This window comes from Hyla sarda, chromosome 4, assembly GCF_029499605.1.
Source record: "Hyla sarda isolate aHylSar1 chromosome 4, aHylSar1.hap1, whole genome shotgun sequence".
Lineage (NCBI taxonomy): Eukaryota > Metazoa > Chordata > Amphibia > Anura > Hylidae > Hyla > Hyla sarda.
Window position 1 is genome coordinate 254,347,155 of NC_079192.1, and position 18,049 is coordinate 254,365,203.

The window sequence follows — 18,049 nt, forward strand, 5'->3', positions numbered from 1 at the left end:
GAAAACTCTTTAGGCCATTGAGACCCACTATTTTAATCCCCCCCCCCCCCAACCAGGGGGCGATTTATTCTGGAAGAGGACCCGCTGGGGGGGTGGGGGGGGGGTAGAGAGAGAGCCCGGAGCGGAGAGGAGTTGCGGCGTCCTAAGTCATGCTGCTGGGCCCCTTAAATTCAATATTTAAAACTAATTGGTCACCATGGAGCAACCCAAAAAAAACTTTATTTCCCATATACAAAAATTTCCTTTATTAGTAATCACACACATAAATTAATTAAACCCAAGTGCTCTATCTAAATAGTCCTACATGGTAATATGTTGCACTTAGCATTCTGGCCTTAATATCTCACAGTATAGTATTAAAGGTGTACTTTGCTGGAAAACATCTTATGCCCTATCTATAGGATAGGGGATAAGATGTCTGATCACGGGGGTCCCGCTGCTGGGGATCCCCGCGGCGTCCAAAACACTGAAGCTTGGAGCTTCACGCCATGCTCCCTCCATTCAGGTCTATAAGAGGGGGCGTTATGGCTAATGCGAAGCTGTCATGCTTCCTCCCATAGACATGAATAGAGGGAGGGTAGGGTGGCTGTGGTCACCAGTCATCCGACTCGAGCGGAGTTCGCTCCGCACACCAGATGACTGGAGTGCTGCAGCAGAGATCCTTTGGATAGGGGATAAGATGTTTTCTAGCAGAATACCCCTTTAAAGGGGTTCTCCGGTGCTTAAACATCTTATCCCCTATCCAAAGGAACACGCTCCGGGGACTGATTACAAACGGGGTGCCGCGTGCATGATCCCGGGGGTCCCCAGCGGCGGGACTCCCGCGATCAGGCATCTCATCCCCTATCCTTTGGATAGGGGATAAGATGTTTAAGCACCGGAGAACCCCTTTAATACCTGTGCCTGCAGTACACAGGTATTTTTGGTTAAGATAGATGCACCTTCTGTCTAAAATCAATTTAACACGGCCCCCCTGAACATGTTTAAGCACATCAGTGGCTTTGTCAAGAGGCAGATGGGCACTAAGCACGACAACACGGAACCAGGTGCTTTAATTCCTCCCATAATGACTTCATATAGAGGTGTCACTCATTTAGCCAATGAGAATGTTCCTATATAACCCTAATTCTTCACTTTACAGACAAGCATCTAGTCCATTCCCTGATTTAGCCTTATCAGCCAATAGCGATTATTCTAAGCCACTCCACTTATTGGATGTGCGTGCCGATGATAAGCTGCACATTAAGAGATGCGCCAAAACTTTGTCTCTCTCCATATTTGCTTCAGCTGCTAATGCACATGTGCCGGCTTTCTTTAGCTGCGCAGAGAGACCTGCGCTAGAACTTAGACTCCATAGTGCCACCAGAGCTTACTATAACTGATCCAGTTCTGTCCACCTGTGCAGAAAAATCTGCACCAGCTCTTTGAACCACTGATGTTATTTACTGAAGAGTCTAAGTGCTATTCAGGTAGATATACGATTTAACAGGCAATAGATCTGGACGGTACATCTCAATTAGAGATGAGTGAACTTACAGTGATTCGATTCCTCACGAACTTCTCAGCTTAGCAGTTGCTGACTTTAGCCTGCATAAATTAGTTCAGCTTTCAGGCACTCCGGTGGGCTGGAGACTCTCTCCTAGGACTGTATCCACCTTTTCCAGCCCACCGGAGCACCTGAAAGCTGAACTAATTTATGCAGTCTAAAGTCAGCAACTGCCAAACCATTAGGTTCGTGACAAATTAAATCACTATAACTTCTCTAATCTCAATCGTTACAAGATGTACATATATGTATATGAAGTGGGAGATATATAGGAATAGACAGAATGAGGAACTGAGATATATCAGTATTGGGAATACTTATATAGAGGTACGCCTTGCCAGGTTGTCAGCATATTTTCCTATATTTATATACATAGGATGTTAAGGTGCATGTATGAGCATCGTAACATGGTTTTGAGTATGTACTCCTATAGATATTATCTATATTCATGCTAATGCTGCCCCTATTCCTGCATGCTGTCCTCCTAGCATGCTAAAAATATTATGCACCCAGTCCCGTGCGTATATAATATCATAAAGTCTACTTCACAAGACTGCTTCATCTCCTTACATCTATAACACTTGATTATACAAGACACATTCCCGTGTTTATGATCAATTAATGTATATTTGTGAATATAGTTAAATAAAGATCATGTTTTTCCTCAGTTCGGCTGCTTTTATTTCTTTTTCCGTAGCTAGTTAAAAATAATGTGATTCCTCAATATGGCGCCATTTTTATTGTCGATATTCTCCACTCAATTCATAACCCTAATGATGTCCCTACCAATTCTCTCATATCGTACATTAGTTGTATTTCTTTACATTACAAGCACTGCTTGAATCACACCTGTCATGTCTACATTAGAGAGTTCTACTCCCTAGTATCACAATAATATTTCGGCTGTGTGTATTGTTCCATGATTTTATAATCTTCATACTAGATATTCCATACCACGATATATGACTGTCAAACAAACAAACAAAAAAAAAAAAACCGCAGTGAAGGTGAAACTTTCATTTAGCCCATCAGGGCTTTTAGGTCTGAAGGGAAAACAGATTTACATAAGAAATCAACGCTTGCAAGCAATACAGCAGGTCCCGCCTCGGCTGATGATAGGCTGAGTGCAGAGTGACGATCCGTGCACACGGAAGACGACCGGACTGGAGGACCGAACAGCTGTAGCGGCACTAAGGGAGAACGGAGGAAGGTGAGTTAAAGTTGGTTTTCTCTTTTGGACTGAAGATACTTTTCAGTAGACTACTCCTTTAATTTCAGTTCTGTTCTTTCAAAAGTTTTATATTTAGACACATTTCACCAAGCAATGGAAAAAGTTCAACTTGCGTATTTTTCCCCTTACAATTTTCTTTAAAAAGGAAATCAAATTAGAAAACATGTAGCAAATAGGAAACCAACATGGATGTCTGAAATGTAGGAAAGTGACAGTAGAGTATGTCCAGGCTTTCATCAGTTTATTACTCTTTTGTCTTGGAACTCTTACCAGGAAACAGATCTCCTATAAATGCTAAACTCACTTCTGGAATTTCAATACAAAAGTTCTTCTGTTTGCTACGATTAGAACACTATTTTTGGGGGGGAAACTCTCCGGAATTTTTAATGCAATTTCTTGCGCCAAGAAGCAGAAGTAGATCTAGCAGGGAAAAAAAAAAGTTTTAATCCTTGCTCTATATATTTCATATGCCTCTTGAATCCACTCCTGGCTTCATCTCATAAACTTGCATAGCACACAGTAGGGGCATGGTTTGCAAAAAAAATAAATAAATAAATAAATAAAACAAACTGAGAAAACATGCTGCCTATTTTTATTTTTTTTTTGTTATTTTAAACAACTTGTTAAAAGGTTTGACTAGAAATTTGTATAAAGGAAGCCGGTCAGATTTTACCATATTGGCATTTTATGTACAAAATCTTCTTCCTTACCATCCCCAAGGACGTTGGGATGGTGAAGATATGAAGTTAGTAAGTCTTCCTAGGCGGCCCCCTGACAGGGAGCTATATTTACCTAGTTCTGTCTCCTCTGGCTGGAATCACCCTCCCTCGCATTTTTAATCAGTTTTTCTTTTGAAAACACATGCCTCAAAAACTGAGAAAAATTTATGAAATCCTGTTTTCTTAAATTACACTGCATACGGTTTTAAACCCTATGCGGTGGGCGCTTTGATGTCCGGTTGAATCTTATTTTGTAAAAAGAAAAAGTATACCTTTCAATATATAAAAAAAAAAATGCCTGTTGCAATTTATAGAAAATTGGAGAAAGTTCCTCAGAGTTCACTGCGCATGTGCAAGTAAAAAATAAATAAATAAACGCATACAATAAACACTTTTTATTGACTTCTTAATTTAAAAATGTATACAGTGGATATATGGTTTTTAAAAAGGAAATTAAAAAAAGTGTAGACAATGGTTTTGTACACTGCTAAAAAGATAAAAATAAAAAAAATTTCATAAAAAACATGTCGAAAAATGGAAGCATACAAAAGCTTACACAACTGGATACACTTTTTTACGGGTGGTCAATGGATACGGCAAGCAATATGGTTGTATATGTTTTCAAATTGCAAAAAGCTATACAGCTGCCGTGTGCCATAATCATACGCCTATTATTTGGCACAGAATTATTTCTGTGCATGGCCCCGGTTTGCACAAAAGTTACAACTTTTTCCCCATTTGTATGCTACCTGCACCACACTGAACTAAGTAGACATGGCTAAGCTTAACCGGGTATTGCCTAATCACACACTGAAATCTATGCTATTTCCGACTAGAGTTGAGCAAACTTACAGTAAATTGGCTCATAGCTAACCTCGCAGCTCGGCTGTTGATTACTTTAGTCTGCATAAATTAGTTCAACTTTCCAAGGGCTCCAGTTGCCTGGAAAAAGTAGGTCTCCTAGGTCTGCATCCAAGACTGTCATCCCAGACTTTTCCAGGCAACCAGAGCCCTTGGAAAGCTGAACTAATTTACACAGACTAAAGTAATCAACAGCAGAGCTGAGAGTTTCGCTACGAGCCAATTTACTGTAAGTTCGCTCAACTCTAGTTCTGACCTAGTAAATCCAAAAGCACAAAACATGGGGCAGCCGCTGCAGTGTCTGATTTAGCCAAATCCTACAGATGCCGGAGTTTTAGACTGGCGTGAGGCTAGTCTTAAATTCCCTCCCAGAATGTATAAGTGAAACCTCTCCAAAAGACCACCTCTTGGATAAGACCACTCTTATCTAGCCCAGATTTTGTGTGACAATTTCAGTACACTATACAGCATGGTGGCCATTTTCTTTGAGAAGACACCCCCCATTTAAAACCACTTTTCAATGTTATTATGGGTTATCTTCTCAAAGGGGTTTCAATATATATTTGAGTTGTGATACTATATATGCTTGCAGACAGTCCTGTATAGCTATTGGCATAGCGGCAAGCATTAAAGGGGTACTCCGGCCCTAAGACATCTCATCCCCTATTCAAGTATTTATTAGAACAGATCAAACCGGCTAAGGATCCTCTTTAATAGGGAGACTTAGAGAAGTGATGTGCCATGTTTCTGCTTTTTGTTTTTAAATAATTTCCCAAGTCTCCCTATTAAAGAGGATCCTTAGCCGGTTTGATCTGTTCTAATAAATGTATTTCTTATAAAATAACAGTTCTGAAACATCTTAATGACAGTGTCAGAGTGTAGGGATACAACACAAAATAGTAACAACCAGTTGGCCACTAGTAGAAATATCAGAGGAATGGCATAACAGAGCTAGAAGAAAATATGTTCTAGAGTTGTTATAACATTGGGAATACAAGCATTTACTAGAACAGAAATGTCAGGAGAGGCCATAGATAGATGATTCTCCAACAGTAGTATCTGGGAATGCTGATCGGCCCGAGTGTAGTGCAGTATACATTTCTGTTGACATTTGGATCATCTCAGATACCCTGTCAGGCTGCTGTCATGCAATGGATGATACAGGTTATGGGAGAAGGGTGGGGTGGGGGTTACCAAAACTTTCTTATTCTCAGACAATGCAACTTTAGACGATACGGTCTACAGATGTGCCAGATTTCACAGCCTGAGCCACTGTGATAAATCTGGCACACTGGTAGCCCACTTATTAAAGTTTGCTCTATCTAGTTTAAAAGTTTACATCAACTAGATGGATTACTATAAGTGGTGTGGCAAAATCTTAGTGCATGGCATCACATTTGCACCATGCCCTTTCCTACCCATGCCACACTCCTTTTTTTGATAGGCCACACTTTTTTTGGCATACTATGCATAATAAATGTGTCTTAATGTGTGCCATAATATATTGGGCTCCGCTATATAAAGCTCTATTGGCAATTGGCTGTCCGGGCATGCTGGGTGTTGTAGTTTTGAAACCTCTGGAAGTCCACAGGTTGAAGACCACTGCGGCCTTCGTCATCATCCAGCCCCCCCCCCTTTTGGTTTGTTCTCATCTCCCCTCGGCGGGAAGTTAGGGTGAGCTGGTCCGGGCCATCTATGCTGCAGGGACCGTCCGGTGGGGATGGTTAGTCGTTGCGGGCTGTCCATTTTCACCGGGGGGGGGGGGGGCCTCTTCTCCGCGCTTCGGGCCCGGTCCCGGAGTAGTGACGGGTTGCCTTGACGACGACGCACAGGGACGTTCATGCGCAACATCCCTGTGTGTCGTCGTCAAGGCAACGTCACTAGTGCGAGCCCGAAGCGCAGAGAAGAGGGCACCCCGGTGAAAATGGACAGCCCGCAATGACTAACCATCCCCACTGGACGGCCCCTGCAGCATAGATGGCCCGGACCAGCTCACTCTAACTTCCCGCCGAGGGGAGGAGAGTACAAAAGAGGGGGGCCGGATGATGACGAAGGCCGCAGTGGTCTTCAAACTGCGGACCTCCAGAGGTTTCAAAACTAAAACCCCCAGCATGCCTGGACAGCCGAAGGCTGTCCGGGCATCCTGGGAGTTGTAGTTTTGCAACATCTGGAGGTCCACAGGTTGAAGACCACTGATGAAGGGATTGACAGGCGGTGATGATGAAGGGGGGGGGGGGGATGATGACGGGGGTCTGGATGATGACATGGGGGGATGATGTATTTCCCACCCTAGGCTTATAGTTGAGTTAATAACTTTTCCTGGGTTTTTGGGGTAAAATTAGGGGCCTCGGCTTATATTCGGGTCGGCTTATACTCGAGTATATAAGGTAAATGTGCATTTCCTAAAAGCTGGTGTGGAACAGGGTTTGGGGATAGGAATCATTTGTAGTGAAATTTGAATTTTCTGAGCGCCAATATAATAAATAAAAAACAAAAAAAAAGGAAACAATACTGGATGTTCTATTTTTTATTCACAAAATGTGTCAGTCTTTTAGAAATATCAAACAAGTGATTCATAGTATCTAAAACACACATCCGAGACAAACTATTGCTGTTTCAACAATTTTTTTTTCTCTGCTAGTCTGATATAAATAAAACTTCGGATACGTAGGTGTAAAAGAATGTACACCACTGCAGTGCCATGTATAATTCCAAATACCTCAGGATTGGGGGTGGTAATATAAAGAAACATTGTTACTAAATACTGATGGGTTTGTTTTCTAAACCTTTTGTAATTGAAAGAACATATAGAGAAAGCAAACGCAAACCAAAACTCTTCTGTTGGACCTCAATTCAATAAAACCTTGCAGAAAATTAATATAAAAAATAACATGTACTACATTTGACATATACAATATATACACTTATTATATGCACAGTTAAATTAGGGCTAAATTTGTTTAAAAAAAACATCATTATAAATAACTTGCAGCTAAATATTCTACACTTAGCGTGGTTTACAATGTTTCAGACAATGCTTGCAAATGAGAAAATCTGGTTCTGCCTGTATGGATCAGTGTGAATCCCCTGGAACAAAAGAGCTCATTGCATAATTATACATACACACATCTACGATTTAGGAGTGCGAAATGCAAACTGTTAGGAGCAAACAAGCCTTATTCATATGAAAATATATCATATTCAAAAGTAAATGACCCTTGTAAACTACAGATGGAAGCAATCCTTTATAAGTGGGTTCCAGAGCATAGTGTTAGCAAGTCTGATGCATCTATACTAATGGATGCTAAGCATATGGTGCACTGTCTAAATTCTAACTTTAGTATTGTGTGCAAAGCAATAAAACAAAGCAAACCTGAACTGTAAACCTGTGATCATCTAAGTAAATAATCTGCTACACACAAAATCTTCAATAGCAATTACACATTGCAAACACCAGCCGGCCTGTTTTGGTACAAATGGCAAAGCATTAAAAAGAAGACATTTTAGAAATAGCAGAGCTATAAAAAGGAAACAGTCTCTGTGGATTAAGAATGTCAGTACATTGTCTTCACAGGAATTAAACTAAATATGCCTAAAAGTCTTAGGAAATAATACAATTTTTGCCTTTTTGGCCTTTCTTTTTGGATTTAGTGGTCCTTTGGCCAAAGTGACTACTGGATAGTGCAGATGTGGGACTAGGCAAGTCATTTGCAAAATACTGATATCTTTGTGGCCGTGGCTGAGGAATAGGTTGTCCAAGAAAATATCCCTCCTCTTCTGAGTCAGAGGACGATGAGGAGCACGTTGAACACCAAGAGTCATCATCTTCACCATAAAGACCAAAAAACTTATCCATAATTTGGCTTTGCAATCCATAGTCTGAGGCAGCATTTGCATACTGTCCAAAAAGTTCACTGTTTTGGATGTAAGCCTGCAGCTCTTGAGGGGATTTGTTCTGAAAGACTCGGTCATAATCCTCTGACGTGTAACATCTAGGTTTCTCCCGTCCAGATACTTTTTGGTCTGCTGCAAGATTAAGTGCATTTTCAGAGCGAGATTTCCTGCTTTTCCTACGCCGATGATGATGTCGTGGTCTCTCACTACGTTCCTCAAAATTATAAACTCTTCTCCGACTTCTCTCACTCATTGGCGGTTGTCTGATTTCAATGCTGCCATAATCTCCATTATCAATTACGTCATCTGAAAATTTGACTTGTGGTTTTGTCTGTGATTTTGACCTTCTCAGGGCAGACATGTGAACAGGTTTTTCCTCTGGAAGTGGCTTTTCCTGGCAAATTTCCAAGCTTAGACTTTTCAAAGATTCAGAACTCCTGTTCAGCATAGAAGAATTAAGGGTTCCCATGTTGCTCATTTTCTCACAATCCCTCATGTCCAAGTCTTGAAAATTTGGATAAGAGAAGTGTGAAGGGCGTGGTTTACTTTCCCCATCAATTGAAGCACCTAAGAAAAAAATCATATATATTAGTCTAAAGTAATAGCAGTATATGATTGAGTTCACAGAGAGGAGATTGCGAAAGTGAAGTAGTATGTAAAGCTATGCAAATGACAAATACTTGTAAACAGCCTTAAAATAAAAGAATAATTATTTGGGGGCACATGTTTTTACTAAAATACATCAAAATGCTCATGTCACTTTATAATGAAGGAAGGGAGTTAATAACTACAATTACTTTCTCCTTTCATTTTGTAGTTGATCTTTTACAAACCAGCATAAGAATCATTTGATCCTGCCATGTCCAACCAAAATGTACATGTACTGAACAAAAAGGACATACCTGTTATATTGGACAATGCTAATGAATCCATAGAGTTACAGATGTTGTCCAGCGGTGGTTTTATATCATCAGACAAACATTCCAAAGAGTCTTTATACCATGGAATCTTTTCACGTTTGTAACCAGATGTTGCATGATCCAAGTCTAGCTCTTGTATCTTTCTACTGCTTGCCGGCCCTGGGTGGCTGCCATAGGCAGAGTCTCCAAGACCATCTTGTGACTGTGCCCAGTACATATCAGTCTGATACTTTTTACTTGCCAAACTCTGATTTCGTTCACTTCTTTTTAAGTCACTACAGGTTTTGACATTTTCTGACATCCACTGTTCGCTAGATCGACTATCTTCAGCAGGCTGCCGAAAGAGTCCTTTCTCGCCAAATTTTATAAGTAATTGAGTCATGTAGTCGTCATGCTCAGCCCATTCTTCATGATCCTCAGGAGTCTCCTGCTCATCCCTTCCTTTCCAAAAGTCATTATTATCAAAACTGGCACCTTGCCTTGATAAGCTGAGGTCATCCATCTTACGAGACAATGTATCATCAGCATTGCTAGACAGTCCTGGGAACTTGTAATTTAATGCTGGAGACAGCAAGAGTGATTGTCTACACTGATCTGCAGATCTGCTGCTCTTTCCCATTCTTACACTTCTCCTGGACTCTCTGGATCTGGCAGACTGAAATGCTGAGTCAGAAGAATCAGAAGCATGGACATCTTCTCCCAAACTACAGTTCTTTGAGCAATAGATTCGTCCCTTTTTTGGCAGAAAGGGGCATCCAAGCAGAGAAACTTTACACTGTGCACAAGAAAAGCAGTTTTCTGTTGCATGCCAGTGCTGGCCATCATAGGTCATCTGGGCATGGTCAACACCTGAAAGGTGAAAAAACAAGTTCAAATGAAAATAGCAGTGTAAAAAAAAGTCTGATTATCTACATTTTATATAAATGCTGATTAAAAGAATAAAACCATCAGGGTTTCATGTGTGTTCTTAAATCATGTGTACTGAAAATAATTAGCATCCTTTGTGTATTTCTAGCAGTATTTTTACTCTATTAATTGCAATGAACTAATCAACAAATCTAAAAAGGTTTCATTTTAATCTGGTATCCTCTTTGAACTCCTCTTTACACATAACAATACATTATAGGGAAATTACAATAAAAAGTTACACAATACCTATATGCTCTCCACAGGCCTCACAGTATTCCGCATAATGGGATTCAAAGCAGCCACAGCAAAAGGGACGACCATCTTTCATTATGTATCTTTGTCCTCCAAGCACAGTCTCGCACTCATAGCAACAAAAATGTTTCATATGCCAGTGACGCCCTTCAGCCTCTGTGCACTCATCAGCGAATATAATCTACAAAAACACAATAGTTAGGACTACTAGAGTAATACAGAAGGCCATTAGAACTTCAACGTGACATTGTATTTCTATGTTACTAATGAACATTAAAAAAAAATGAATAAAAAGAATAAAATGCTCTATTTGCAAGAAGTCAGTTCTTGTATGGGCTACATACCTCATCACATGCTGAGCATCTTGGTTTAAGTAGTTCAGCATGGTGCCGGCCACAATGTATTTTTCCATCTTGGTAAAAGTATATCAAATCGACCAGTAGCTCATTACACGTGGAACAGGCAAAACATGATGGGTGCCAGAATACCCCAGGACCGGCCCTCGAAACAAAAATTGCTATTTCACCTCCATTAATCTTCTCACCGCACTAAAGAAAAAGAAAAGAATTGTATAAAAAATACATTTAAAAAGCCTAGTTTATACCATGCTGATTGAAAGTTGGCACATTTGCTGCTGTTCACATTAAAAGGAAACTCTACTACTTCTGACATATAACTTACAGAGGAATTTAAACACCCATTTAAAATCCAAAAGGGAGAAAAGTCTAATAATCCCCAACCATAAACTGATTCTAAACCAAGAAAAATATTGCCGATGTAAAGTAGATATTTAAAGAACCGCTTAAGCTGGTTTTCATTATTTGAATGTGGTTTTAATAAAGTTAGCCATCTGGCTACAATTTGACACTTCTTCCATGGAGGAAATACTCCCAAAAGTCTGCACAGGCACATGGGATGTGCACTTTCACAGGCACACTAGCTGGAGGTAATCCTTATATGAGCCATGGTGAAGTGGAGGGATAATAATACTGCGTAGGTGACAGCACCAGAAGGCTGCTACAGATACATTGCTTCCAATATTGCTAGAACGTGACTGATTTAATGGGAGAAAATGCTGCCGCAGTGAGTGGTCATACTATTTTCTGTACTGCAAAGATTACATCAAATGGGCCTTCCAGTTACCTGCTCACAGGCGGCATGCATCACAGCCCTTGACAAGATTTTAATATTGCCTCTCCCTAGGGCCTCCTTTTTACGCTGGGTACTGAACAATATCAGCTCCTTCTTCTCTTCTTCACTTAATGACTGGCAATAACGTACCTATGGGAACAAACAATTTCTGTCAATACTTGGCATTCACAGACTTGGGGATTATTTGACACTTGACTGACACATTCTACAGATAAGCAAACAAACTATATGGCTCATAATACAAGGATTCAGAATGAGGGACATGGTATGTGGCTATAAAGTGGTACAAACAGAGCTATATAAGTAAATATAATAACATTCTAGCATGCAATGGGAGAAAGGCCTAAATAAAACACTACATTACTGTAATACTAAAAAGGGATTCTCACCATACTGATGGTCTAGAAGCCAGTTTATTAATAATACATGTGTTAAGCATGTGTCTAAAGTAGTTCCAAGGAAAAATCATTTAACTTTACCTCATTGTCATGTGGAGGGAGCTGATACAGGAGCTGCTTAATGCGATACTTTTCGCCGACACTGTTCACATAGGGGACTTTTTCTTCTGGCAAACAGCTAAAATATAACTGAACCTGCAAAATAAACCAAACTATTTATATACAGTGCATAAAAAAGAACAAGATTATTTATAAGATATTAACATTTGCAGCAGACAATGGACTTTTGTGTATTTCAGGAGAAGGTAAAACGGAGGTGAAATGGGCAAGAAAAGCAAACAATGCAACATTAGGATTATTAGGATTGAGGCAGCTTTAGGCTTATGTGATAATGAGCACCAGATGAGCCAACTCCGCACCAGTAGACGCTCAGTTTGCACCCAGCTGCTGAATTGCTTTTCTGGAATGCAAGCTGCAGTAACTATTAGGGGCTACCATAAATTATGCACATTTAATGTGGCCATTATATCCACCTCCTCTACTACTAGTCAACAAGTCCATAGAAATTCCAACATTTCTACCTACAATTACTTTGCATAACGTGAGAAGCCATCTAGAAAACAGCCCCTATAAACAGGTTTAATTTGCTTCTTGCATTTTACACATTGGTGAGACAAAAGCTGCTTTGTCAGCTCCTGCTGGTAGGTTCATCCCAAGCCACAGCTTTCATTGCTTCCATCTGAGCTTTTTCCAGAGGACCTGAAGTCAACTTCATGGGAGGGGTCAAATACAAACATGTTTTAGCCAGATGCCAGGTTCTCCTCTAAAGAGGCACAGTTTAACTAGATCCTTTTCCAAATACTATGCCAGATAAGCCTTATGTGCTTTAAGTCAGGCCATAACATTATAGGGCAGTGGGCTTCTCTGTACTAAGATGTTTTTGCTACTGTATGGATTACTAGAAATGGCTTACAGCTTAGTGGAGTAAGTGTCCCAAGTTTTATACTATGCAAGAACAATATAGGATTTGATAATACAGCATGTATAATACACATGAGTATGTATAGTTCTAATAAAATACTAAACATATACATAATATTGTTAAAAACTAAAAGCTTTTAATAAAAAGGATCGGATTAAAAACCACATAGACAAAGGTCATATGTTACCCAAGAACACATGGACAGTTAGCAGTTTGCCCCTACCTGCTCAGGACGAAGTCCTGGTGGCACCCAAGTGTACTCCTCCATAGCGCAACCAGAATCGTCATCTGATGTGGAGCTCCGCTGACACCCATAAGCGAGCTTACAGACTTTCTGCTCCATCGCCATAGGCAGATAAAGGAATGCTCTATTTCAGGATGTTTCAGTCATTAATTGGTCTAAGGAAGAAAACAAGACAAAACCAAGTCAAGACTTTGTTCAAACTGAAAATGTCCTGCTGAGATAATGTTTTACAGTGTATTTAGTTTAGAAGAAAACCTATATCCACGCAGCAATGTCAGAGGCCAACTTTGAAATGAATACATGCCATTCAAGGCACCAAAAGCCAGGTCCTCAGATGTCACCTCTGAAGAGGGGACCTCAGTAGTCTGGAAAGTTCATTTACAACATCAGCGAATCATTTTCTCACAGGTTCATGGGTGGGCAACTTTAAAGGTCAAAGAAAAAAAGCTTTTGGAAGAGAAAAAAAAAAAGTCTGGCAGAACAATGTAAAAGCTGTAATAAAAATCCACTAATGAGGCATATATATATATGTTCCCAGTTAGGTTATAGTGTATAAAGAAGTACTACCTCCTTTCTTGCCAGAATAAAATGACCTCAACTGCATTTTATATAAAGAGATTAAAAAGAGTATATAACAGAACCTACATGAGATTAGGGGGAAGATAGAGACCACACCAACAAAGGAAGCTACAGTATCTCCCTACAGGGATTATAACCTTTTGACCCTGGGCAATACCGGAATACTGTGCTGCTCTTTCTACTACTAACAGTTAAATGTTCTCTTTAACAGGTGCAGCTCAACTATTCACACCAACCAACTGTTCACAAGTCACTTCTACAGTCCACTTCTAATGCCTTCAATTCCAAAAATTCTGTAACCCCACATAACATAACCAATGTTCATCACAAAGTGAAGATCAAGTACTATAGTGTTATAAAAGACCAATAAAAAATGTAGCAGCCTTGACTGTCATGTCTTCCAAGTTCTCGACACTCACACCAGTTGCCGTACATGGCAGACTCGGGGCACATAACTATATAGGCAAGTCTATAGTTTCTAGCTATGGCTTATAGACAACAACATCATTTATGCAGGAGAAAAGGATTTGTTCTTTAACCACCATCAGCATTTGGGACTTTATACATCCCAATATATTAGGCTACAGAAGGGGTGGGTGAAGATTCAACTAGTGAATAACCTGAACAGATTCAAATGAAAATAAAAAAAAATCAGTATGAAAGTACTCATTTATGGATTTCCAAAAAGCAGTGACTCATACAGTATAAGTTACATTGGGAAAAAGCCTAAATGTACTTAAAAATTATAAAGAATAGGGAGTCACTGTATGGGTGGAATGGCAAACAGTATGAAACCTTTTTATATGAAAATACATTTTTTTTTTTTACTGAGCCAATTCAGATTTCTGGGGATCCAACGGTGGAGACATCACCTTGGCAAGGGCAGTAAAACTCAACTGTGTAACATTCTTAGACTGAGAAGTAGTTATAAAGAAGGTCTTATCCATATGAAACACGATGGTTTAACCAGACTGAAATATTAGCATCTGCATACAGTACAGACACTGTGATACACATAATGGCAGAGTTGTCTCCGCAGCTGCTCACTTGCAGGTCAAGGCTTAAGCTTTCCAACAGACATCTTAAAGACTACACCGGTGATGCAAGAGGCATATTCAAATTATTATACAGATGAGTGAAAAGCATGTGGAAGATGGTAGTTTAACGAAATATTTTTATTCTATGCTTTCATTATAGCCATGGGATGTAAAATATACAAGAAATAATTCAATTTAGAGGCAAGCTGTTAACACACAGTAAAGGGGTTTAGACATTTTATATTGAAAAAGCAAAAACATCTCCAAAGCAGATGTTAGAAAAGTATGCTGAAAATATCATTAATATGGTTTTTTACAAGTTTGGAACCATCACTGGATAGTGCTGTAAATCTGCAAGATGCTTTTAAAAAGGATGGTGTGAAGTTTATTTACTAGGCGGACAAATGTCATCCATAATGAAACATGTAACACTGTATATATATTTCCTTACCAGGTTCTAAAGGAGGTTAGAAAGATTCCACAAAAAAATAAAAATAAAAAAAAGGAAAATATTAAAAAGACAACTGTTTAGGTGTACTCTCCATATCCCAGATGGACAAACTCTGAAAGCCGTGTCTATGGTGGCATCTCTCCATATGCTATCCCATAAGCCAATAGGCTCTGGAAGCACAGAAATCAACCTAAAACACAACAGAAAAATGATCCTGATGGACAAGCTACAAAATAAGTATCTCAAAGGATCCCAACACATTGAGTGATCCATTGAACAGGCCTGCGAGTGCAGAAGCAGTCATACAAGTGAATGCTTTTACAGTTGTACATGTTCTTCAAAGTGGTAAACTGCTGGCCATGTCAGTGACAGGCAGCAAGTATAAACCAGCACAGCAGCTGTAAAAACTAATCCCGATATAAGGCTATTTTAAGGCAAAAACTGCAAAGTATAAATAAGATTCAGCTTTTTGAAGTGAACACTGGCATTTTCCAAATACCAGTAGTCTTGTACCAGCACAAAGCCTTAATCTTCGAGCTGTACTGGAAGGATAATATGTAGAGGCGATCTCATTCTTACATAAAAGGATGGGAAGGAGTCCTCTACAAAACAGTTCTTACTGAACCAGATAGCAGATACTAGCAAGGTATCAAATAATGGTTGAAGACACATATTATGAACACTGCTATATATCAGGATTAGATTTTAGACAATGTTCTTACCAGTGGCCAAAATGACAGGAGGGAAAGTAGTTACTCCTAGTTGTCACTAATGCCCATAGGCAAATATTTTGGTGCATAAGAAAACGTTTGATGTGTTACCAGGAGGTGGGCTTAATATGCTTTCTTATATGTATTTTGTTTCTACTGACCTGCTCATTTAGCACCTTCTAACCACAACATATGGAATTTTACTATTTATAAAAAGACAGATGTGTAGAACAAAGGATGACCAGGACAATCCACATAAAGCCTAGTTTCAGCCATTAACATTCCCTTACGTCCACATTACTGCTGAATTTTTCATTTCCATCGAGCCTGATACAATTAAGCTGTATAACTGGAGATTGCTTCTCTAATAACTTGTAGTAAATCATCCACATTTCCACTTCAAAGAATGGCTGGTGTTCTAGAAATCCTGACGCCAGGGAAGAGGTGGAGCAATAGAGAGATTGATTTGAGACCACAACAAGAAGTTAGTTAAGCCAGCAACAATAAAACTTTTAGTAGCCATCATTCCCTGGTTTCTGGGATCTGTCCTGTCGTGACCTCTAGGAAACAGCAAGCTGACTATTTCAATGTACACAGATATTTACATCACACACCATCACCTGCTGGACTGAACAACACTCTTTTGTCTCCTATTCTGGGAACCATTGAAACAAGTTCCCAGGAAAATGTACAACCACAAGTTTCGTTACATGATCGTCATTGAATCCTTTTAAACTATCAGAATGAAATTAAAACAGTAACTGCTTACACCTAATATTAGGTAGCATAAAACACACTACAACAGCTATATGGGAGTACACACATCAGATATATGGGACCTATAGAAATATTCTTGTGTGGCCAGATTAAACAAAGGGCATGTATCAGGAAACACAGCATTCCCATGAATACAGTGCTGAAATTTAAAGCGTACCCAGACCACCTGCAGATCAGACAGGCCAGCTGACAACAAACGTGCACATGCTACATACAAATGCAACGTTTGTTCCATAAAAGGGATCAAATGTGGGGCCATCTTGTATGTCATCTGGAACAGAGGCAGACTGAGGAACCTGAGCAGACCTGACCCTTCTTTGCCTACAGCTTCATGGTTCAGGCATCAACATCCAATTAACCTCACTTACATAAAGCCCTGAGATTAAGTGTCTGAGCTCCAGGTAATAGGAAAATATATCATCAGTCATAGCAAAACAGCCATGGGACTGATTTCAGGCCAACTACATTAGCCCATACTTACAGAAGTTACATTAAATGTAATAACATGAAAAACAAAAACAATAAAAAAAAAAAAAAAAAGTTACAATTTGCAGCAAATTAAAAGCATTAATAAAATACATTGTACAAGGAAGCAAACTATGAAAGTTATAAGAATTAGGTCTCGTCCTTACCTCTTCAGTGATGAGATAACAGAATATTTGAGGATTTCTAGGGGATCCTCTGGAGAAGTTTCAGTAGGCAGCTATACACATAGATGTTACTCCACTTAGTTTGTTTCCATTCTGATTGTCTAAGCCCTGCAAGTCATATCCTACCTGTACTTAAGAGGGCCAGCCCCTCTACTTAGTCATGCTGTCACTGGCCCAACCCCCCCATTCATCCCTTTGATTACGTAAAATTCAGAGGGCCACCAGCAACCCAAGCTTCCTATCCCTAAAGCCCATACAGATGAACTTTGCCTACTCCTCAGTGCATCAAAAGAAAGACCTTTCATTGACTGCTCTTGAAACCACACCAGGTGGCTCTCTCTATATAAACAGACCAGCATGGTTAGGGTGAACGCCGCACAGTGTGTACAACTACTTAGGGGCAGCCACCACAGTTTTACCATTTTCAGTTTCAGTAGAATATCTTGCGTGTGTGTAAATTACAGTTTTACACCTTTAATCTCCATTTATGTGCAAAAACTTTTTTTTACATATCAACTGGCTCCGGAGAGTTAAACAGATTTGTAAATTACTTCTATTAAAAAATCTTAATCCTTCCAATAGTTATTAGCTTCTGAAGTTTTCTGTCTAACTGCTCATTGATGATGTCACGTCCCAGGAGCTGTGCATGATGGGAAAATATCCCCATAGGAACTGCACAGCTCCCGGGACAAAAGTCATCAGAGAGCAGTTAGACAGAAAACAACAACTCGACTTCA

At 39.6% G+C, this 18,049-nt stretch overlaps 1 protein-coding gene across 3 annotated transcripts in view; it reads right to left on the minus strand.

The window, feature by feature from the left end:
* Positions 1-6,682: 6,682 nt before the first annotated feature.
* The window catches only part of PRICKLE1 (prickle planar cell polarity protein 1), a 70,768-nt gene continuing 59,401 nt past the window's right edge, over positions 6,683-18,049 (minus strand). For 2 of the 3 annotated variants that reach the window (XM_056573959.1, XM_056573958.1), the window contains exons 2-8: positions 13,088-13,263; positions 11,964-12,077; positions 11,476-11,613; positions 10,677-10,880; positions 10,327-10,513; positions 9,154-10,020; positions 6,683-8,818 (exon numbers count right to left, since the gene is read on the minus strand). In XM_056573959.1, the coding sequence (XP_056429934.1) occupies positions 7,959-8,818; positions 9,154-10,020; positions 10,327-10,513; positions 10,677-10,880; positions 11,476-11,613; positions 11,964-12,077; positions 13,088-13,213 (2,496 nt within the window). In that variant the 5' untranslated portion in view covers positions 13,214-13,263 and the 3' untranslated portion in view covers positions 6,683-7,958. The remainder of the gene's footprint in view (positions 8,819-9,153; positions 10,021-10,326; positions 10,514-10,676; positions 10,881-11,475; positions 11,614-11,963; positions 12,078-13,087; positions 13,264-18,049) is intronic. The other variant, XM_056573957.1, reaches the window with a different exon arrangement.